The 18,793-nt window shown below is 34.2% G+C and overlaps 1 protein-coding gene across 4 annotated transcripts in view; it reads left to right on the forward strand.

The window, feature by feature from the left end:
• LOC140448697 (beta-1,4-glucuronyltransferase 1-like) overlaps positions 1 to 18,446 on the forward strand; it is a 142,638-nt gene extending 124,192 nt beyond the window's left edge. For all 4 annotated transcript variants that reach the window (XM_072541807.1, XM_072541808.1, XM_072541806.1 and 1 more), the window contains 6 exons: positions 6,498 to 6,635; positions 11,725 to 12,142; positions 14,734 to 14,965; positions 15,053 to 15,319; positions 15,377 to 15,685; positions 15,885 to 18,446. In XM_072541807.1, coding sequence (XP_072397908.1) covers positions 11,736 to 12,142; positions 14,734 to 14,965; positions 15,053 to 15,319; positions 15,377 to 15,685; positions 15,885 to 16,082 — 1,413 coding nt within the window. In that variant the 5' untranslated portion in view covers positions 6,498 to 6,635; positions 11,725 to 11,735 and the 3' untranslated portion in view covers positions 16,083 to 18,446. The remainder of the gene's footprint in view (positions 1 to 6,497; positions 6,636 to 11,724; positions 12,143 to 14,733; positions 14,966 to 15,052; positions 15,320 to 15,376; positions 15,686 to 15,884) is intronic.
• Positions 18,447 to 18,793: the final 347 nt, after the last annotated feature.

Raw genomic sequence — 18,793 nt, forward strand, 5'->3', positions numbered from 1 at the left:
TATTCCCAACATCCCAACATTATTTCTAAATATACAGAACGGCAAGCAAAAAGCCATAGAAAAATAAATATTACTATCACTTGTATATTTGAAAACGATGTCTTTATATAGAGATCGAAAAATCAGTAAATTAAACCTATAAATAAATATTTTGTGGCTTATTCCATACAGTCTCCTAAAAATACAGAATGCCACAAACAAAAAGCTATAAAAAGCAAGTAATTTTGTAGAAAGCTTACTGATGCCACCAGGCTGTCGCGGAAGTTACGCTAAAACGTCTTTTGACGTGACCCGTCCTTAAAGAGTTACACAATGAAATTTTTTTAAAACAATTTTTAAGACAGTTTCCACACCACCCGAGAGGTATGTCTTGTGGCGCGTCACTTTTTTTTAAATGGGTGTTCGCCAAGAGCCATATTGTCCCATTAAATAAAATAAACAAAACACTTAAACAGTATAAAACAAAACAAAATAAAATCCTATAAAACAAAATAAAATTCTATAAAAACAAAATAAAAATAATTTTGGATGTAACAAAACATTGTACTATTCTATTTAAACACAAACACTATACACACTTACTATGTTCTTCTCGTTATTTTTTATTTTTGGTTTTTTATGCTGATGTTCCTACTAAACTATTAGAAAATATTATTCGCTGTCTAAATCTGAAGATGCAGTGCTGCTATCGCTGTCATTATCTTCACCTGGTGTAATTATAATTGGCTCTAGTAAAACTTTGACATGAGTGTCAAGTTCCCACATACGATATTCTTCTTTAATTATGTGGCCTATACATTTAGCCCATTTCTCTGGAGTTACATGGAGGATTGCTTGAATCAAAAGTTCCTTAACTTCGTTTAATTTGAGCGTTTTGTTATTGCGTGCTACTTTTCCTTTCACTTGCGCCCAGATAAGTTCAATGGGATTAAGTTCGCAATGATAAGATGGTAGACGTAGAACTTTGACACCATAATCTTTTGCAGTTTCATCCACAACATATTTAAGATATTCACTTTTCCTTAACCGTGCAATGTCAAGTAGTTGAATTTTGAGCATTGATTATTCGTATGCAATCCCCTTTTCTGTAAGCCATTCTTGAATTCTCCCTTTCCGCCATGCCGTCGTCGGTAATTGTTCTAGTCTGCGGCTATGATATGGCGCATTGTCCATAACAACCACAGACCCAGATTCCAATTTTGGTAAGATTCTCTTAAACCAGCGCTCAAATACTTCGGAAGTCATTTCTTTATGATAATCACCTGTTTTTTTCGACTTAAATTGAAGCAAACCATCATCAAGGAACCCTGTACCACTTCCTATATGGGTGATGATTAAACGCCGTCCCTTTCCTGATGGAGCTTTTAATCCTGTAGACCAGCCTTCTATAAATGCTTCGCGTTTACTTTTGACATTTAAATCTTGCCAAACTTTTCCAACTGTATGACCTTCGTTAATCCAGGTTTCATCCAAATAATATATTTTGCGTCCAGTGCTGCGAATTTTTCGTATTTCTTCTAAATATTTTCTTCTCCACAGAATAATTTCATTTTTTTCTAATAGCATACTTTTTCTGTTGCGTTTTACATATCGAAAGTTCATTTCGCCCATGGTTCTGATTAAGACCCTACGAGATATCTTGGGTAAAAAGTCATCGTTTTCGAGCTCTTGAGAAATTTTTTTCAGTGTTGGAATTTCACTCCGAAAATAAAATGAATGAATTTTTCGACGTATAATATTCCTTGTCTCGTCATCGAAAACAATGCTTTTCCTACCTCTAGTTTTACCTTTTTCTTGCTTTTTATTTTCCGATGTATTTTTAAGTACACGATAAATACAGCTAACGGATACTTTTGTTAAACTGCTACAAATGTCGACCGCTTGACTAACATTTAATGCCATTTTTCTGCCGACAATTCCTTAATAAACGTTTCGTATCATTACGTTCTCTTCGGACGTTAACATTTTCCGTCTCTTTTGCGGCTTTTCATTTTTGGAATCAACATCAGAATTTCGCTGTCTTCTCTTGGAACAACTCGGTTTTTCGTCCATTGTATTTCAATAATCTGTGTATATACTATATATACTTATATAGTATATACACAGATATATAGTATAATATACATTTCAACAATTCTGTTTAAGAATATAACTAAAAATTTACTATAAAACGACAAACTATAACACTCTTATTATCAATAACACGTTTTATCAATACTACAATACAGTATTGACAACAATAAGTTTACAAACTTATCACATAGAATATACTCACAAAATGCACTACCCATAGAAACGCCAATCAACCATTTCTTCGGCGAAAAAATAATAAAAACTAGTTTTACGGCATGTCTGGGTCCGAATTGTAAAACGGAATTTCCTCGCTAATTCCAACATTGCCAAACGATTGAAAAATAATGTTTTAAAATATCGATTTTTATTTTATAAATTTAAATATGTAACGAAACGGAACATATAAATAAAATTTATTTTATTACAATTTTGTGCTTAATTTTTACTATTGAAAAAATCATGTTTTTTTGTATTTTTATGACAGTAATAATCGCTGCGTGGAAGAATACAGGTTTTGTATGACCATAATTACTACTTGTGAACAAGAATTGGCTACACTGTACGACAACTTCTGGTCAAGTCTACTATAGAGAAGCACAAATAAATATACTACTTTATATATTCTGTAATTTCTTATGAGGAAACGCAAATTGCAATCGAGAAAACAGGCAGTTTTCGAGGGCCGCTGTGTACATTTAAATTTGAGGATATTCGGCGTTTAAACTATGAAATCACTCTTCTAAATTGAGGGTTTCTACTATAGGGACCAAATCCATATAAAAATAACAGGTTTTACACAAAAATCTTTAATTTTACAACAATTACAAAACTTTCCTTAACGGTGAGGTGGAGTCACTGGGACTATGATTTCTAATTTTATCGTGTTCACAGTACCCTAGCTGAATACCCACAAAGAAAAAATGTCTTGTCCATTGACAATTTCCTGTGTATTCTTGGCACTGCAATAGTGTCAATTATGTCTTAGGGTTTGGTTGGGCTTCTGTTTCTAGATTCTATTGCGTTCCTGCGACTAATTTACAGTTAACAAGTCGGCTGAGGTCTTTCGTTTGAGCCTTCGTCCGATTGGTTCTGTCATTAAACTTTTTTGGCTAGATTATTGGGATGGTCTGTTAGTTTCTGATTATATTGTTGGCAGAGTTTGGTGACTTCTTCGTTGATAGTTGTCATTTTGAGGTCTCGTGTGATCGTTTTGTTTGGAACATTACTGTAGATCGAATCAATGTTTTCTAGGTTCAGATTTTGACTGCCCTAGATACATTTTTTGTGTTTAACAGTGAGTTTAATTATGACACTGTCCTGGTACCTTTCATGGGCGTTTTATCTATTGTGTTTCTTCGTCTCTTCTCTTTTGTCGTTTACTAACAGACTCTTTAACTTGGGTACATTTTCAAGTGCATCAGCTTCATATATTTGGTTCTCGATCATGTCGTGGTTACTACGTTTTTCTTCTTACGAACAAGAAAAGGAATATCAGATAATCAGCAAGGCCTATGTGTTGATGTCAATTATCTAAAATCGTATTAGTAGCCTGGATATTACTCCATCTATGGACAAGTCTGTTATTTGGTTCCTTTATTGTTCAGTTTACCTCATTTACTATCAGTTCCTATATTTAATCTATATCTTTTTCTTTTTTTCTTGAAGATATTCCATTAAAACCTAACATTTATGTTAACAAATAAGCCTACAAAACCTCCAGATCTGATCCTATTGATTTTTTTCTAACTTTCTATTTTTTTACGAGACATCTACACAATATTCCACTTTATTTTATCAATGACGTTGGTAGTCGTATTAAATTTTCTACAACAACGAAAAATGATTCATTGTGCACGACAATCTACGTTATTTATTAGAAAAATTTATTTTTAGGTGGTTCTTATTTGCTCCTGTTGTTTTCGTTATTGTTTAACATGATTACAAGGTTGATTTTGTCGTCTCAACCGATTATTACACGTTTTTATTAAAGCCTCAAATGTGTTGTATCGATTTTATGTCTATGCACAGGTGTTCGAAAAGAAAATAAATTACAGTGTCGTTGTTTATTCAATAGAATGATCGACTATAAGTGTACAATTGAGTTGTCGAAAGTAAGGGCTATATAATTCAGTCTGCGTCTTTAAAAAAATCAATAATAGTTTAATCTTTTATATTTTGTTAAGTATTTTAAATTCAATGGAAGAGTTGTACTAGATTTTTATTATTGATCTTCCATTTTTGCTTTGGTTGTGATAATTTTGCTCTTTTTTTCTTAGTTTTGTTACTTCCATCCTTCGATCTCGCTTGTTTTGTTCTCCCAATTTTTCTTTCTGTTTGTTTCATACAATACTGTGACAATGTCACAGAATACCTTAACCAATCCATATAAGAAGCTAAATTGAAATCAATGACAATCAAGGAAATAAACTACCCTACTCATGAACTACCCGATGAAATCAAACAAATTATTGAGAAACGAATATTAAGACGTAGGTGGTAGCTGGCGAAAGCACCACAAGACAAGACCAATCTAAATAGAGCGACGTAGTTAGAAGCGTTATTAAATAACCACAAAACAATGGTCTACATTCGTATCTCAGACATCTTTCTCTAAAGAAACTACCGAGTTTTCAGTCTGGAAAGCAACCAGGCAAATAGAACGTCCACAATTCTCCAACCGTCCAATCAGCACTGAAGATGGCGCATGGGCAAAAACCATAAAGAGAAAGCCGAAATTTTCGCTGAATATCTTCCACTGAAAACAGTTTTCCAGCATTTTCCTGCAGGTGAACGGATTATTTTCCATACGACCAGTGGCATAAAAGGCGAAAAAGTGAAGAAAAGTGGAAAGGAAGGGGAAGCTTTCCGAAAAAGTAAGAGAACGATAAGGTCAACGGCTAAAAAAAATAAATTGTTAGAACTAATGCAGGATAAAAAATGAAATAAAAGAGATGAGTCAGGATATGGCAAAACAAAGGAAATAATCTTAGGGATGAGGTCAAAGAACTTAAAGAATGTAGTAAAAATCAGTGATGGATTAGACGAAATAATAACTCGAAGGCTTCTAATCTGTCCGAAACATCTTTCTTTAATGTCCAATCCTCCAACCCATAAAATAATACGGAGAACACGTACCATCTCAGAAGTCTTATCTTTAAAGAAATTGAAATGTCCCTGCTGCAGAGTACTTTTTTCAGTTTGTTGAAAGAATTTCTTGCCTGTCCTATTCTTGCCTTAATCTCTTCTGTGTACTCATTATTTTCGTTAATTATTGTACCCAGATATTTATATTTTTCAACTTTTTTAATTTTTTCTCCATGTATTATGTTTTCTTGGCGCTGTTGGGCTTTTGTAATTACCATAAATTGTGTCTTTTTTGTGTTTAGGGACAGTCCGTTTTCTTCACTGACTTCTACCACTCTGTCAACCATTTGTTCTAAATCCTTGTCCATTAGACCGTTACTTGATGGAAATTCATTTTATCTAACAATAAGACACTGAAAACTTTTGTTTTCAAAACTTCCACCTTCAAAGCTTCTTATAAATTATTATTACTATAGCTGTTTCAGCAGAGTGCCTCTCTCATATAGTCTTTAACCCTTTATTTAAAGTTAAATGAAAGGAGGGAGAGAAGAAATGAGATTGTGAATTATTTTGCGAAAAAATCAATATGGTTTAAATCTGGAGATCATTTGGGTCTGTTGACGTCCATAAATATCTGGTTTCGCGTAATTTTAAGTATTTTTTGTGCTTTTTAATATACAAACAACGTTTCTTTGGACTCCTTGACGGTGTGTATGTTACATACATAATCGACAAAAGTAAATATCCAACTTCGTCGAATTTCCGACTTGCATGCAATATCAATATTTATATATCGATAATCTCAGACTGTTAAATAAGTAATTAACAATCTGTGCAAATATCACAATAATTACATTTAAATAAAACACATCAAATCGTTTAGTACTTAAGGTCATTTTGGGATTTCACAGACTGTAAAAAAGATGTTAAACTGCATGATGATTTGTTTGACGAGTTTTATTTGAACATTAAATTTTTTTAGTTTACAAACTGAATACACAATTAACGTTATTGTTATCCAAATTTTTTCCTACGACGCACCGATCGTGAGCTGCAAATATAATAATCATTCGAATGATTTCTGAAGTGAAAACATCATAAGTTTTCGGTATTTATGCATTTTATGATTTAAGTCAGCATAAAATTGGTTAATGTAGTGTAAGTTGCTTAGATTTGGCGCTAATGATCTGTCTGTGCGATAGCATTTGATTAAAAAGTTATTCGTATTGTTATAAGGATCTTCATTATTTTGGACTAGTGTAAACGTATCTAATTGTGATATTTAAACAATTTTAATCCAAATTTTTGTTCTCAATATTAATTTGTACTTTTTGTTGCAGAAGAAGGAAACTATGACAGCGATATCTTCGTGAGAAGATAGAGACTTCTTCATGAAGCTCATACGACTAACTCAATGGGCTTTTTAAAACCTACCAACCATTTCCGATCAAGGCCACCAGGAAGAAAAAAGTAGCTCAGTAAGTTTATATACAGTGCTAGTCAAAAGTCTGTTTCCCCCCTCGTATCTTTTGAACGGTTATACTTCGACTGGTCCAACGAAGACTGTAGTAACTCATTTTTTATGTAATTGAGATAATTATAAAAATGTATTTACACTGTTACCAAAATTCATTAATCAATTAAATGGATGTTTTTATAGCATTAAGTGATACTTTTAATAATAATCTTACAAGGGTAAAACAGATTTAAGACAGAAATGGTCATAAGTGACTTTTGAATGAGTTACTATAGTTTTCGATGGAGATATTTTTAAAGTAATAAATACCAGAATTATTTGTTTCTTAACTTTATTTATATAAAATGCTACATTTTGAAGAAGCTACTGATATAATTTGCAGTTTTATATTTTAATTCAATTTTCCTCATCCGACTCTTCTTCGCTCTCAACTGAATCAACTTCGAGCTCGACTTTAGGAGGTACATAACTCTTTGAATTAAGATTTTTATAAAATCCATGGTACATTGTGGGTATTTTGCCGGTATTACACAGCCACAGTAATCCTTTTAGCTTTTTTTCTTCAATTGGTAATGGTGCATCATACAGTTTCGGTGGAAATTTGATAGTAGTGGAAGGCCGTCCTCTGCATTTTCGATTTAATTTTATGTCACAACCTCTAAAACCATCGAATTCGTATTTAAACATTATAGAATTTTGGTGTTCGTGCGAAAATTTTATTTCTCGTATTTTGCTAACTTTTATTGATTTCTTTTCGTTGTCAAGTTTCCAATTCTCGGTATCAGTCAGTTTTTTAAAATTAAAAAAATTATCTTGGGACATTTCCGTAACATCATAAACTCTTCCTGTAGTTTTAGCCATTCTAATTAATGTAACCCACTGTTCTGGCACATATACAACCGATTGCCTTTTCTTTGCATTTTCGATAACAGCATGCATACTGTCACCCTCGTTCTGAGTGTGGCCTTTTTCCAGAAATCTGTGAACAATATCAATATGAAAATGAGCACCAGCAAAAGCAAACATCGAAAACACAAAACGATTCCTATTTTGTCCCCCACAGTTGTCTGAGTAGAATATTATCGTTTTAACACTTTGTTGTGCCTTGAGATCTACAAATTTCCAGAGGCAACTGGCAATTTCATTAGGACCTTTTTTAGCCACCTGCTCGTGCCATACATAGCAGTAACCCTGATTATTTCCAACATCATAAACTGTAAAGTTATATGTAGAGTATTTGCTTTTGTAGTAAAAATCACTTACGTTAGACAAAGGGGTAGCTAAAACCTTTTGAAGGTCAAAGCAAGCCACACACAAGCTCTTATCATCTAGTGCAAGCTGTTTGTCTATGTCTTTTAAGTTTCTGATAACTTCTTTGTTTTTCATATGGGACTCATATTGTTCGAGCAATTTTGCTTTTTCAGCATCACTAGCCATATTAAAAACAGAACAAACAGTACACTGGTCCTTTTTTGGTTTAAAGAACCCAATATTGAACTGTTCATTGAAAATATCTCTATACTGGCGTGACGTGGCAGCTGTAGTGATGTTATTTTTTTCGCAATGCTCGTTGTACAATCGGTACATTTTCTGGATAGTTAGCCCTTCTTCAAGGTACATCTTCATCGTATTCTTACGGGTATAATGGGAAGGTACTACAGGAAACTGATTTATGTGATTTTTTACGTTGTCTATAAGTTCTGGTGATAGTTTATGTGGTCTGTTGGTGTGCTTTCCACGTTTATCTTCCTCTAATGATCCACCATCTTTCAGTTTCCTTAATGCTGTAGTGATCCAAGTGTCTGAAACGTTAAGGGTTTCCAAAAACATAGTTTTTCAAACACGTTGTTTTTCATTGCGAATGTAGAAGTAATATTCTCGAGAGTAATTTCTTCGAGACCGTTGTTCTGCAGTAATAGTTACTTGTTTTTTGGCAACCTGTCTCACATGACGAGCAATAAAATCCCACTTTCTCGTATGATCTTTTAACTTCCAAAATTCATTGAAAAAAAGGTCTCTATCTTCTTTAGCTATTTTGGTAGCACATTTTAGTCTACATGTGTTTGCGCATGGTGCACCCACCTGTCTTCCTTTAATTTGAATACCTTTTCGATTTTCATGTTCAAGTCCCAGGTTTAGACTTGTTTTAGATTTTTCATCCGCCCACTTACTAACGTCTCTAATTCTTTTCCTACTTACTCTTTCTATATTGCCTCTGCTTCTTCTCTTTCTATTTGTGGTTGCTTCAGTTATATTCTTATTAGGTTCAATTATTACTTTAGGGATGTTTTTGTCTTCTGTCGGAATGTAATCTGGGTCAGTATCAGAGTCTGCATGAAATGGTTCCTCATCGCTTTCCTTCTCAATTATTTCATTTTCATTCCTATTGGCTTCATTCTCTTCTAAGCTTACTAAAATTAAACAAAAATGAGGTAAATGCCTACGTAATATTTTTTCATGCGGAATTTAAACCAACCTGTAGAACATTCAGGATTAATATCAGTCTCGTGGTCACCAGGATCCTCATTCGCCTTTTTGTATTTGCTTTCTTCTACAATAGCAATTCTTTCAGCATAGCTTTCTTCAGCAATATGTTTACCTTAAAAAATAAGTAGGTTTTTACTTTGCTGTTATTATTTTAAATAAAGTTTATTATAAATTTACCTTCAAAAGAACGATAAGAAATATCCGTTTCAGTGTTTTTATACGCTTTCTCAGCTAATTCCAATATTAACTCACTTCTGGAACACATTATGGCAATTATAACAAAACTAAACTTTTGAACATAACCTTAAACTAACGCAGAATACCGTAGTAACTCATGTTACCATACCTATCCTATCGCCTCAGATAACAACGAAGACTATTGTAACTCAAGATACGATGATTTTCTACGGTTGTTTTTCATAAATCGGAGATACTATAAAACTCTTACACGTAATATTGGTTGCATAACTACGTTTACTGAGATACGATTCTTTCCTGGGGAAGATATCATTATGTTTTATTGTTTTGCGCTCGTAACTCAAAAAGTGGAAAATTTGAGTTACTACAGTCTTCGTTGGACCAGTCGACTTATAATAGTGAAATTTGGAGGGAGGTAATAAACATACGTAGGCTTCAATGTATTCTTTGTTTGCTAAATGTATTTAATTATTATCATCTTCGTTACTGTTCAAACTCTTTGGAATATACGAGAGTACATCTGCTACTTGTTGGTAGAATGTATCTTCTTTTTAACAAAATAATATCAAAATGACTAAAATGTTTTCTTACCATTGTACAACTTCTTCGCATTCTAACCGCATTGTGGTATTTTCTAACAATTCCGTCTACATATTCTTGAGAAAGTAACAACAATAATCGTTAATAATACAACAATACCGATGTACCTAGTTAACTGAATATTTTTTATAATTATCAAGGCTCACTTACTTTCGTTCGGTAATTACTAGAAACTCGTTAATTAAATTTAAGCTTAAACAAGCGTTTCTATTCCATTTTCATCCGGATGAACAATTGTTTAGAGATCTTTCGACATATCCCATCGCGGATAAGATCTTGAAGATTCTTCTATCGGTAACCATTTGTTTTTCTTTTCCACTCATTTCTTATAATTTTGTCAATAAAACAGATGATTGTGCAACAATTAAATTATTGAATAGTAAGTGATCGAATGATGAATTAACTCTTGAACAGAAATCTATATTATTAGTGCAAATCAGCATGGTTATCAACAGGGAAAATCAACTCAGACTGCGATTTTTCAATTTGTCTGGGATATTTTGAAATGTACTGAGATTGGTCATATGGCTTCGGGTCTCTTTTTGGACCTATCAAAGGCATATGACTGTTAAGTGCATGACCTATTATTTGATAAATTGGAGAAATATGGTATACGTGGACCAGCATTGAACTGGTTCAAGTCCTACTTGGCAAATAGGAGACATTTAGTAAAAATACATAAAAACACTGAAATAGGCATCTCATCTGAAAGCACTATCAATATTGGAGTACCACAAGGAAGTGTGATTGGTCCTTTACTGTTTGTGATCTATATCAATGATCTTCATGGTCTAGTGGCTAATACTACTTTCAGCATAACAAATTATGCAGATGATACAAACATTTTAGTCAGTGGTAAAGACATGTCTGTTCTAAGCGTTAATGCTAGTTTAGAGTTACAGAAAGCTAAAGACTGGTTTTCTATGAATAGGTTGGTTTTAAATCAAAATAAAACAGATCTTCTTTTGTTTAAGACAAATTATGCACATTCAGATATGCTAAACAGTATTATTGTAAATAATGACACTTTAAATATTAGCAGCAGTACCAAATTTTTAGGATTATATATTGACAGTTTTTTATGTTGGGATAAACATGTTGACCAGTTATGTATGTCTTTGAGTAACGTGATTTACAGCTTTAGAGTTCTAAAAAAATACATGAATAGTAACTCATTAAAAACAGTGTATCATACTAATTTTGAAGCAAAATTTAGATATGGTCTAATAAATTTTGGCCACAGTAGGGACATAAATAATGTATTTCTGGTTCAGAAAAAAATAATCAGAGTTATGTTTGACTTAAAAAGTAGGGAATCATGTAGAGGGCATTTTAGGAGTAATAATATTTTAACAGTTTACGCTGTATTTATTCAAGAATGCTTACTGTTTCTATATAAGAATAAAATACTCTTTAGGAACTTTGAGCCCAATAGTATAGTAAATACCAGGTTATATAATTATAAAATTCCAATACACAGGTTAAGTATAACAGAAAAAAACGCTCTTTATTGCTGCATCAAATTGTTTAATAAACTGCCTGAACCTATTAAAAGGGAGGAAAGATTAAGTTTGTATAAACATCAAATATTTAAATTACTGGTAGCTCTTGAGCCATATTCTGTGGAGGACTATTTGTATATGTAACGGTTAGGAATAAGTAAATAATATTTCGTTTGTGACACTGTTTTTTTTAAATAATTTTATGTTCACGGAATGTATATTATTTTCTAAAAATAAAGATATTGTTATTGTTATTATTGTTATTGTTCTAGTACATTAAATTCGCTTTTTATGAATTTGTAGACCTCTCCAAAATGTATACCAACCGGAAATCGTTCATCATCAAGCTACTGGTGGGCAGCTGCGCCCTATACTTGTTCATCCACGTGTTCACCAACACGGCGGTACCGGTCATCAGGGAGATGCAAGAGTCAGGCAGGAACCTAGCAGCTCTCGGTACTGACAATCTGGAAGTACCCGCCGTCCTTGACGAAGACAGCGCCAAGGAAGTAGTGGCGGCCAAAGACTTATTGGAATCAGAACAAGTTCCAGACAAAACTGAACCGGAAGAAGTTCCGCCTTCTTCTAAAGCCGTTCCTACTGTGCTAGATAGAGTACGGGAAGTAACTAATTGCGTAGACAAACCTCTGGTGCCAAAGATACAACAACGAGGCGACTATTGGGTACTTTATAATTACATCCCGGCTGAAGTCAAACACAGGTAACTATGATATTATTAGAATAGTTTAAACAGGTCCATTTTTTCGTAAACATTTTCCAGAAAGATTTTTAATAAAATTAGAGTGTGATTGACACTATTTTATGTGCAATTTAATATTATTTGTGACAATTCACGTGTTATTTCACGCATTTGGTGACTTTTTATATATTTGAGCACGTTTTAACTAAAATTTAATATTGTTGGCAACATTTTTCATTGCCTTCTTCGTAATCAGCGACATATGTCGTAATTGGCAGCATTTTGTACCCAATTTAACGTGATTCGTCACATTGTACGTTATGTTTGTCGTAATTTCTGACACATAACGTTATTAATGTTTTTTTTTTGTAAATTCTGACGTGTGGTGACATTTTAAGTAATAAATTATCGAGGGTGCACTGTGATGGGCAAAGTCTGCATAATCTCAGGTGCTCCACGTCCTGTATTTCCCCACATTCACAAAGTGCGTCGCTGTCTGTCTTGATGCCCCATTTAATGAGGGTCTGTTTTACAGGGGCAACACCTGTGCGTATGCGATTGAGTGTCCGCCAGGTTTTCAAGTCCAGGTTCATTCCATTAGGTCGATCTGGATGTAAGGGGAACAGTTCGGGTGGTTCGACGCGACATTTCTCATAAACCTTTTCCTTGATTTAAGTCGGCTGATTCCTGGCGGTTCGTCAAACCCGTATAATTGGTGCCTTTCATCGAAAGTTTGCCTGAACTTCTCCACATATTGTGAGGCGCATCTACGGTCGTCTGGTGATGCGAATCCAGCTACCCGGTACAGTAGGGGTAGAGGGGTAGGCTTCATACAACTTGTAAATATTCTACATGTTTCATTTAACGCCGTGGTGACTTGTTGGGCGTGTCTAGATCTACCCCAGACGGGACAAGCATATTCCCCCGTTGAGAAACATAAGGCTTCAGCTGTTGTCTTCAAGACCTGGGGGTTTGCACCCCCACTTGCTCCGTACAAGTTTCCGGAGAAGGTTGTTTCTCGTAGAAACCTTTTGTCTTGTGCTCTGACAGTGGAATTTATACGTTAGTGACCGGTCTAGTATTACTCCAAGATATTTGGGCCTATCAGTATGTTTCAAGCGTTGTCCCTCCCAAGAAACCTTCAGTTTTACGTGCGCCAGTTGGTTGTTGAGATGGAATGCACATACTTGGGTTTTAGTAGGGTTTGGCTTTAATGAGTTTTGTTTGTAGTAAGTTGACATCATGTTTAAAGCCCCTTCCATTGTTGACTCTACTTGTGTGAGTGTTTTCCCCTTTACGGCTATACCAAGGTCGTCAGCGTAGACAAAACTCCTCTCAGTCTGAGGGTGCATTGGTTGGTCGTTGGTGTAGATGTTAAATAAGGACGGCGCCAGAACGCTTACTTGTGGTAGGCCATTTTTTTGGGTTCTCCATCTGTTCTTCTTTCCATTTAGCACAACGTAGAAACGTCTATTATACAACAGTGATCTAATGATATTTACCAGGTCATAGTCAAGCACAGTGTTGTAGATCTTAGTTAGCAAGGTTCTGTGGTTTATTGTATCATAGGCCGCTGTGAGGTCTATCAAGGCTACTCCCACTATCTCTTTTTGCTAAAATCCGTCCTCTCTGTATTCTGTTAGGTTCAGCACTTGGCCTGTGCATGATTTACCTGGTTTGAAACCTGCTTGTTATGGGATTAGTTTTGCATCTAATGTTTCCTGGATGCGGTTTTTTATGAAATTTGATATATTGGTGACGTTTGGTGACGAATTGGTGACACGGGACGTGATTTGAAGAATTTTATAATAAATTTGACGTGATTGGTGTCATTTCACGCGATATTGGGCATCATTTGGCGTGATTGGTATTTTTTATGTTAATTTTAATGTGAATAGTAATATTTTATGTGATATATGACATCGATACGTCAATTTGCTGACTTTTACAAGTTTAGTAACGTTTTATATGCAACTTAATATCATTGCTGCCATTTTATATTGAACTGGACATAATTGATGACGCATAAAGTGATTAGCAGCATTTTATACGAAATATTAGTAATCGGTAACACTGTACATGACGTTTTGGTGAGATTTGACCTAATTGGTAATTTTTTGTCAATTTTAATGTGAGTAATAATATTTTATGTAATATGTGGCATCTATAATGCAATTTTCCGACTTCTTACAAGTTTTGTAACGTTTTATAAACAATTTAATATTATTGGTGATTTTTTTAACATATTAGACATAACTGGTGACATCTGAAGTGATTAGTTGACAGTTGACGTATTTCATAGCGTTTTATATGCAATTGAATATCATTTATGACATTTTATATATAATTTTACGCGATTGATAACACTACAAGCCCCTTCCCATATCAGTTGGCATAACTATGGAATTTGTTACATGTAACAATAATTTCTGTTAGAACTTCTAACTTTACAGATATAAAGTAACAAAGAAATAAAATTAAAATGATAAATTTTAGTCTGTTTTAAAGAAATTTAAAAGGAAATACGTACTATAAATGAACAATTACTAATATTGAACATAATTAAACATTGTACAACTAGAATCATATATTTTTTTGTATTACAATTTCAGATGTCACGAAAGCATCACGTACACAACCCACGCGGATTATTCCTTCATGGACAACTTAGTGCCATTGTTGGAGCGGTGGAACGGACCTATAAGTATAGCTCTTCACGCTCCAGGAACTGATTTTGAAAATACTCTCGATTCCATAGGGTACCTTAGGGATTGCACCACTCCCATGGTCAAGCAGTTGGTGACCTTCCATATTTATTTTAGTACGAAACATGTTCCCAAAGAGGTAAGACTCCAGTCCAAACAATAATTTCAACTATGTACAGAAAATAACATAAGCAAATTATTTTATAACAGTAAATTTATCGTTTAGGTTCCTAAACACGACAACGTTTTCATTGAAACGTACAACTGCTCGGTGGTACCACCCTTCCTCAACGTGTCCAGTGAAAATATGTACAAAGCTCAGAAAAAGTTGTTGTATCCGGTGAATGTGGGTCGAAACGTCGCTCGAGAAACAGCGCAGACTCACTTCATCCTTCCCTCGGATATTGAACTGTATCCTAGTCCAAGTGTGATAGAGAAGTTCCTAGCTATGATTGCCGAAAACAGTGGTCCACTTCAGAACAAAAACTCTAAAGTAAGTGATTCTAAAAATGTTTTCTATCGACGCTGATTGCCCATGTTTTCCCTTTAGGTATACCCTCTGACTATTTTCGAAGTGAGTGCCAACCAGCAAGTACCGGAGAACAAGACTCAGCTGCGCGAGATGCTGGCCAACGGTACTGCCATACCCTTCCACAAAAAGCTGTGTCCCGGATGCCATACGGTGCCGAAAGCCAAGGAATGGCAATCGGCGAACGAGACCCAAGGACTGCACGTTTTCCACGTGGGGAAAAGGAACGGGAAGTTCGTCCATTGGGAACCCATCTTCATAGGTACTCACGCGGATCCGTTGTACGACGAAAGACTTAGTTGGGAGGGGAAGATGGATAAAATGACACAGGTAAGAAGCTTTTAACATAAATATAACATAGCCAATGAAAAAATCGACAATGTGAAGATGTTCGTACAAAATTTAGCGAGGAAATTGTATTTAAAAAAAAATCAGTAATGATGAGACGTGGAGGAATGACAGAAAAAGTCGATTATTGGTACTGCCAACCCTCCTCAAGTAGTACGACTATTAACAACAATATTTTCAGGGCTATGCTTTGTGCGTTTTGGACTACGACTTCATGATCCTGGACAACGCGTTCCTGGTCCACAAACCGGGCATAAAGATCTACAAGAAGGACCCCAGACGAGCGATGCTGGCGGGCAAGACCCACCAGCTCATCAACAAGATCATATTTCCCGAGCTCAAAGTCCTATACGGAGTTCGCAAAGGCTGTGCTGTGTGAAAATATATAAATGAACTGTAGAGGACTGTACTAAAGCCATTTAAATAGGAAATACATCGATGTGAGGTATTTTAAAAATTGTATTTTTTACTTATTGTGATCTATTAATATACTATTTCGTTTTTAAGCACGCAGTAGGTTTAAGATGTATATATTCTGATATTTGTAGGTTAATAAAAGATATTATTTAAGAAACGTGGAAAAATTGGCGAATTTTTGATCTTGACCATTTATTTTTCTCGTCAGATGTCAATTTTCAGCTTTCTTCAAAAAAATACTGAAGAAAAAGTCGCTTAGTGGTGCCACACCATTCGATGCTGTCTTTTTTAATTGATTATGCTTTTAGTTTATTAAATAATGCGATCGTTTGCCAACAGATGGCGCTCAAGAAATCAGTTTTTGATAAAATAGTTACAGTAGATCAAAGATCCCAATTTTTCCACTAATCTGTATTAGAAATACCAGTTTTTAAGGCGTCAATAATTTTTTTCACTACTGCCAAGTCTTTTTATGGTAAAATTAGTAGAGATGTGTTCCAGACTTAAATTTTAAAGACGCTGCTGACTGTTTTGTAATTTTCTTCTTTAATTCGAGATATCCACAATCAGTTTCTTCTATCTGATAATTACATTTCAGCAGCGTACAGTATTATATTTTCAAGATAGTGAACATTTACAAAAGCCATTCTATGGTTCACATATATTTTAGCAAACAAACTCGAATCGGAGTCGGCAAAATCCGGATTACCTGTACTTTTCTCAACAAAAATTGACAGCTAAAACAACTTCTTCCCTTTTAGTTATGTATATGCCCTTCTGTATATTATCCTAGTTGTATATATACGAAAAAAACTATTTTGATATTATATATTATTAAATCTAGGCTTAAACTTTCATGTGGCGGAAAGAAATTGTTTTTGGAACATAGGTGTCTAGCAAATAATGTGTATGGCATGTACTTCGCACTTTGCAGCTATCTATTTTACAGTTTTGGTTGAAAGGTTGGTAATAATGAAACTGGAGCATTTCGTTAAAATTAAAATATGACGAGAATATAATGGAAATGTGATAAAAATGAGAAGAGAGTTAAAAAACAACGAAATACTTTATTCGACTTCTAAAATGATTGTCACCAGCAAAGTTTCATAATTACCGAAGAATTCCAACTAAAAACTGCTAAAGATGTTCAACCGACAGCTCAAGCCTTACCACTAAATTATTTCGTTGGACCATTTTGTTTCCTGTAGTAAAACTCGCTGTACATTTACCAAGTAGTGGAAGTGCCAACAACCGAACCGTTTAAACAAACACACGACCTGAATCTTGTGATAGCAGCACACATTCGAACATTTAGCATTTCTGTGTACAGGGTAAGCTTAAGGATGGTGCATTTTTGAACATTTACCAAAGTATATCACTTTTTTTGTTGCAGCGTATATAGTGTTTAGGGTCTCAAAGCGTTTATCCTGTATACATTTAGGTAGTCTACATTTTAATCACGCAGCTGGTGAATATTTTCGAGCAACAAGAAGAATTGGCTAGCAAAATATAAAACTTGGTATATCACGACCTCAATATCGACAAAAAACTTTCCCGTATACATATGACAATAGTAATAGCAGAATAGATATGATTCTTGTTTGAAATCATTTATTGAACTGCATTCACCTTCACTTCTGGGGCTAAATAAAAAAATCCGACTCGAAGGACCAAATGAAAAGAACGAAATACAACGAATAACGAGTGCAACTTGTTATACGATTGAAAAATCGATCGTCGTAGAGTAAATCATCTCTGTGAGAGCTTCAACTGACATGAAGGACTGAACAATGAGCGCTGGAACGTTCATAGGAAGTTGTAGCATCTAGCACAGTGATGAAACAGTTTTCCTTGTTGCTTGAAAGTATCTCCACCATTCACAAATACTTCAATCACTTCTTATATTTTTATATACGAAAAACTTTAATACCAGTGCTCAATGTCTAAACTATAACCTTTTCTGATACCTTCTGCCTTTAATGTAAGTACAGAGTGTTCGAAAAATGCGTGTACAGGGTATATTTTTAGAAACGGCGCTGAAAAATCGTGTACATAGGTAGAGAGAAGTATATTTTTTGAACACCCTGTACGTTTTATTTGATTTGCTCATTATGTTAAACTGTATACTATAATTTAGTCGATGTTCGTACTTATATATAGGTATTTTAAGTATTTATTGATATTTTTTGTAAGAAAATCGTCCCCTTGCTGTATTTTTACCATTTATATCGTGCCTTATACTGATTCCATATAATGATGAAAGTATATATAAAGTAATTTTGTACTGTATACGAAAAAATTCTGCAAATACATCAATATACAAGTATCTCTAGTTGTTATTATTAATTTCCCTACTTTAGTCAACCGAATACTAGCCTCGCATATGCAAGGAAGAGAGTTTTGTGGATTAAAATTAATTATGCATTGAAGCAATTTATTGGATCTATTCTTTGAAATTTTGAAATTATGACAACAAATTGGTATTCGTCTACCATTTTGATTTTTTAAAATCTCATTCAGCGTGTCAAACTCATATTCAGCGACCCAAAAAATATACTGAGTTTTAAGTTGAACAAATTTTAAAGTATTTTCATTGTTTGGGACGCTATATTGGATCTGCCATTTTGAATTTTGAAATTCTGACATTAAATCAATATTTAGCGACTCAAAAAC

This window comes from Diabrotica undecimpunctata, chromosome 8 (genome assembly GCF_040954645.1).
Source record: "Diabrotica undecimpunctata isolate CICGRU chromosome 8, icDiaUnde3, whole genome shotgun sequence".
NCBI classification, from domain to species: domain Eukaryota; kingdom Metazoa; phylum Arthropoda; class Insecta; order Coleoptera; family Chrysomelidae; genus Diabrotica; species Diabrotica undecimpunctata.